Source organism: Opisthorchis viverrini, assembly GCF_000715545.1.
Source record: "Opisthorchis viverrini unplaced genomic scaffold opera_v5_71, whole genome shotgun sequence".
NCBI lineage: Eukaryota > Metazoa > Platyhelminthes > Trematoda > Opisthorchiida > Opisthorchiidae > Opisthorchis > Opisthorchis viverrini.
Window position 1 is genome coordinate 1,623,993 of NW_008751727.1, and position 6,049 is coordinate 1,630,041.

The 6,049-nt window shown below is 46.0% G+C and overlaps 1 protein-coding gene across 1 annotated transcript in view; it reads right to left on the reverse strand.

Annotated features, from left to right (window-relative positions):
• T265_04373 (hypothetical protein) overlaps positions 1-6,049 on the reverse strand; it is a gene marked incomplete at both ends in the record, with an annotated part of 28,881 nt that overhangs the window by 9,447 nt on the left and 13,385 nt on the right. Inside the window, 2 exons of the mRNA XM_009169094.1 lie at positions 1,815-2,034; positions 5,456-5,564. Of these exons, the coding sequence (XP_009167358.1) occupies positions 1,815-2,034; positions 5,456-5,564 (329 nt within the window). The remainder of the gene's footprint in view (positions 1-1,814; positions 2,035-5,455; positions 5,565-6,049) is intronic.

A 6,049-nucleotide genomic window follows, 5' to 3' on the forward strand; every position in this document is an offset into this window, starting at 1 on the left:
CTGTGTTGCCCCTTCGATACGCAGCTACAGGGAAACTAGAAGGGAGCACGAGTGTTAAGGTATTGCCAGATTACTCAAGTCTAGAAGAAACAATCCAGAAGCCAGGATTGGGTTCGAACCACGGACTTTGCAGGTAGAAGTTTCGATCCCCAACTACTGAGATACCTCGAGCCCAACGGTGTAGCTGCATACACTGACATCACCATTCTTTCTACACTATCACTGCCACAACTGCGGATGGACGTACACTATACAGTAAAGTGAGGCGTGAATCAGATAAATTTACATGACCAGACATACTGATCCGGGCATGGCCAATTCAATTCTGGCGTCAGTACAGAGAGAAGTTCAACACTACACAGATCTACATTACCGGTAAAGTAAAGTAAAACCAAACTTAGAGCTGATATAAAGTCAACAACTGGTTAAGACAGCGATACTTGGGAGTTGGGTATGAGTTGAAGTGAATAAAAAGCACACGACTACGTTGAAAACCGTAAGAATTATTTGCCCAGTTATACGGATATTTGGTGAGTGAGTGTTACTTGCAGCTATCCGCTTGGACGTTAATGGAGGATGGAATTCAGGAGGGTTCAGTGGATAACGATTTCGGGTCTTAGGCAACTAATAGAAGACATTGCTCATGCTGGCAGGTCTGTCAAAAGTCGACCAACTTTCTGCAGTCCTGAAGTAACCATAGATTACAAAAGGTTAGAAGTAAGGAAGATTACACCACAGTTATCCGATCCGTTATCCAGGGACCCGTTTGGAGGTTGTCAAAATAACAACATCGATCACAGTATTCCCCTCACTTCGGAACCAAAAATACCTAATGGGTCCGCGGGATTATTCAAGTCTCCTCGGACACCCCTAATCGTGTTCTACGTGACATGCAACGGCGTGGGTTGCATTGGGGGACTGAGGCGGATTCCAAGGAACAACACACAAGCAAGTAGAAGCGTTCTGCTGTAGCACCCTTCCATGCCCTAACTGCCATGCCACCCGAAGGAAGCACGAGGGCTGGGATACTGCCAGGTGGCTCAAGCCTAAACAGGGGAAGGCGGAGGTCGGATTCGAATCAGGGACCTTCCGGTCAGTAAATTCGCGCTCTAACCACTTGGACCATCTCGCCCCCGCACAAGCAAGTAATGATATATGCTGAAGGCATTTAACACTTATTGCGGGTCCATTCTTTGTATGTGCTGTCCGACATACTAAGTATATTGCATAAATACCATCTACTGTGCACAAATACGCATTGGTGCATTATCCTCGCCATCACGTGAGCAATATCAAGGTGAGAAAAATGGTTAACAGTCGCGTTTACGCAGAAAACATAATTTCATCTGTTCGCATCGACCATTGTAACAAGGATTCCTTTTGCCTAAGTTAAATGATTAGTACCACTCGGAGTTACCTCAATCTTCAATTCCCACTACAGACGTGCAGAGAACGAGGATGACTTTAACTAACGGCTTCTGCCTCTCAGTGGCGGAGGCCTTCAATGAGAAATAAATTTGATCGGTCCAAAGGTGCTGCTGCTTGGGGTATAGATTTGAAACGGAAATATGGACCAACTGTGAGGGTTGCTATGAAAGTGAGAATACTGCGTGATTTCACACAAGTTGTCCGTATTTAGTTGCGATGCGGATAAGAAAACAAGTCACACTTCTATCCTTTTCCACGCCAAAACTGATTAAAGCAAGAGAAAATCGGTAGCTAGGACAAATTGACATTCATACGCTCACGTAAAAGTCGATTTAGTAATAAAGAGTAGGAAATATTCGATAACCAGAAATCGGAGACAAACGTACCCAAGATGGGAACTCGACATAGAAATTCCTGGTACATCTTTCGACGACGAATCGTACTACCCATGAGAATTCGCCTGTAAGAATCCCGGTCGATACCCCAAAGCTTGACTTCGGTTTTCGCTTTGACGGTTGCCGCTCGTGGGGTTCCGTAGATCAGTGCCAATTCCCCAAAGCTGCCGCCCTCACCCACCGTGCTGCTGTATTCGTTATTGACAAATATCTGCGCGATAACACAAACCATGAAATGAACCACATGAATAGGCTTTAAATATGGTATGTTAACATAACGGGATAACGCCATCATCATTGTCATCGACAGGGACACTTAACTTGGGAATCGATGCTTCTCTATCCCACAATGCCTTTGTGAAAAACGACAAGGTTGTAATGAAAAGGGAACCCATGCTGGTCTCTTGAAAACAATACGATATGCGAACACCTCCAAATCTCGTTCGGAAACTTTCGACAGGAACTAAAAGCAAGAATGCCACTCATATGAATTCGTAGTTATATCTTGCAGTACTTCCAGTGAAGAAGAGTGACAGCCATGCGGCCTCCATTCGAGGGGGCAAATGGAGCCTACATTGGTCACACTTTTGTAATAACAAATAACTGTTCAGCTATGGTACTCTTTTAGTACACACCTGTCATTCAGCACAAACGAGGCACACGGGTTGAAGTCGATGGCCAAGCATGGGCAACAGCAACTGAAAGCCAAAGTTGGGTTCGAACCACAGACGTTCCGGTCACTATGATGGCACCATAAACGCCGGGCAATATCGAACTTACACTTTCAGCTTCATACCTCTGTGTCAAGTAACAGTTGCCCCATTACTCTGTAATACGGCAGTACTTAACATTATTGTCGGTAGACAATAACTCAGGAGGTTAGTGGCGAGCTGGTGCCGAAGTTCCATTCAGGCTCTTTGCGGTCCTCCTGATTTACATCACACCAAATGAAAGTACACCAGGAATAGATACTACCACTCAGACAGTGCCTCTCACAGAAAATAAAGAGAATGAAGGAATGATGGCCACACGTTGGAGACCCCATTAGTTCAATTAGACCAAATTTTTTGCTTGTTTGATAAAAAAGAAGGAATAGTACGCAATGAAGACAACAGCTTTGACGCGGTCTAATCGCTGGCTAAGTGAGAGGATCAAACCTGTCGGGATCAATGACCACTGGTTTGTGCCGTTGGCCCAGTCGGGGAGATGTCAGCTGTCAATGCGACTGACCTGACCGATATAAGCTATCATGATTCGTTTCTAAGGCACCGACCAAACACCCCTGGTTAATCTCCGGCCGACCTGTGGTTAGGCGGCGACGGATGTGCGGGGCAAACCATTCTCCAGTATACGATGTACACGTTGTAGCCAACGTAACCTATGAAGTGTGACCAGCGCCATTCTCCAGTATACGATGTACACGTTGTGGCCAGCGTAACCTATGAAGTGTGACCAGCGGATTTGACGACGGAAGGTTAATTTTCCTGAAAACCACCCACCATATCTCAGCACCAATGATGCGAAATTCCTACCGGAGCCGGCCAATGCTTCGGAGACACTGATACTCATACACAAGAGGCTCTTCGAAGAACTGCGCACAGCAGCCACGTCCCTGATCCATAAAGTAGGATAGATAACAGTGCGGCAAACAAAAGGTTTTGTTTTGACTCCATCCAATCTTGTGGTGTTTTACACCTTGCAGTTGTGAAGCCCATATCCAAAGGTATAATCCAAAGGTATATCCAAAGTATAACTATTTAAATCATTAAAAATGACGCATTTCTAAAGCATCTCAATCACCGAGAACAATGTGTCCTGCGTACTTAATGTTTGTACGCCCCAATGAGGCACTAGCACCTCAGAGACTGATTTGAGAAGAGCCAACTAAATCGTTCTCTGAAGTGGCCAATCTACTGGTCAAAAGAGCGATTATGCGAATGCATTGTCGTTTAATCTGTTTTACAAGTCTTTTCACTGACAACCGCGTTCCTTTTATCAGTTCGGCTGAAATGGAGCGCGGATTCTTTTCTAAACAAAGCCTTGTTCATTTCTTAGACGTTTACAGTCTAGCAACACTCCGTCTTTTTTGGCTGATCATAAATCGTTTGAAGGGTCCGCGTGCGTCACAGTGACTTCCGTTGGCCTTGACGAAATCCGGTGGTCATTTAGTCGAGTCGAATGCTTTCTGTAGACAGTCAAAAAGTGGACAGCATAACTTCCTTCTCCTCTTTGATGAGCGATTGCCCTGGCCTGTATGATCCTGAGAGGAAGCGAACTGATAAACCATCCGTACAATGACATAATCGGGATCGAGTTACGTTTTTAATGACGATCTTTTCTCACCCGTTTTTCTTCGGACGGAAACAGTATTACTGCCTCCAGATATGGAGATGCTGGCCGCCTCGACGAAACACTTTAAAGAAATCATACTCCATTTGTGTAGGATAGCAGGACCTCGTCTCCAAACCGACTCGTAATACGGTTACTCATTGTTTGGGGGTTCGCTGCCTCTCGCCTGACTGGTCCTCATTCGCTATCCTGGCGTAATTAAACCGCATGGAGCAAGCCAGCAAGTCACTCAAGCGCGACCACCACGTCAAGGTGGAAGTTTCTGTTAATTTCGACCATGCTCACCAGCAACAGTCCAACAAACCGTCGTTTCAAGTACGGTTTTCGCAAGCATCTCATCCGTGTGCTCGAAAGCTGACCGTGCACAGAAACCCTGATCAATAGTTGTGCAGATCTGTACCTTGATACACACATTGTGCACAGAAATGAATAGAAGACGAGCGAAAATCGAACCTAGTCAATTTGAACAACTAGATAGCGAAATGAGGAAGAAAACGCGTGGTGACCAGCGTAATAAATCTGCCTGAAAAAAAATCGTCCAACTGTAGCACCCCTTCGGTGCCTGACTGCCATGCCACCCGAAGGTTGCACGAGGGCTGGGATACTGCCAGCCTGTCCAAGCCTAGACAGGGGAAGTCGACAGGCAGAGGTCGGGTTCGAACTACGAACCTTTCGGTCAGTAAATTCGCCCTCTAACCACTTGGGCCATCTGCCTGAATACCTTCGCAGTAAGAAGTCGGGGACTGTTTCTAACAAATGAAGGCTGGTTATCCGGCAACTTCAACGCAGTAACTCTTCGAGATACAAACAATGATGAAATCGGGAAAATTTTCCATCTTGGGCCAAAAGGCAGGGTTTTGTAGGGATGCGGTTTCCATATGGCACCATCGGGGAAGTGCAACCACGGATTATGGGGTACAGTGAGAAGGCAAGGTAGAGTGTGCTTCAGTTGGTCCAAAATACAAACGGAGGAAGTTTCAAAGCCTCCAGTAAGAGTTGGGACAAGTAAGAAAACAACTTGTGGTCTGGTGACAAGTAGTGAGAAATCCTGGTAGCCGTATTGAGGTGACCGGAAACCGGGTTAGGCAAGTGTCAAACCAGTACAATTCTGAAGCAAATTGTTGAGGAACCAGATTTTTTCTCATGGCCGTCAAGTCGCGCAACAAACACTCCGTGCGCAGCAACCAGAAGCAAACAGACGAAATACGAGCCGGTAATCCAACTATAACCAATGTCGAAATGATATAAACCTGGAAAACTGTCGGTGGCATACAGGTACTCACGTCTACTTCGCCTTGATCAACGATGTAGAAATTATCACCTTCATCGCCTTGTTGAATAATGACATCACCTGGGTTGCGATGAACGGGGAACATTGCGTCGAAGATATCACTGCCGGAAAAAAGTAGGAATACGTTGCGGTAAATGTCAACGTGTCATGCTTGGGGACATGCTGAACAGAGATTCTACACATTACAGACGAGTATGAATCGACAATTTTCGGTCACGGGGAGGTCCTACTGGTTCATACGAATCCCACCAGAGTGGCTCCATCGCCGGCGCCTTAAGACCTTCAAGCGACCCGTACTTTTCGATGCAACGAACGAACTTGGTGGGTACATTCAGTCTATAGGGCAGTAGGCATTCTTCTCCACCTGTAGCACAAATCATGTCACCTGATCGGTAAAACAGTGGTAAGACGCTCGCCTCGCATGTCAGATGTCCGGAGTTCGAAACCCGGTAGGACCATTGGATATGCACTGCTGATGAGCTTTAATAAGAGCGAAACTCGAGTCCAGTGCTCCTCTCCTTTAGTGTAGACTGACCAGAATACTTAAGCCTGGACAGGATGACGACTGCTTAAACGAGAGTAATGT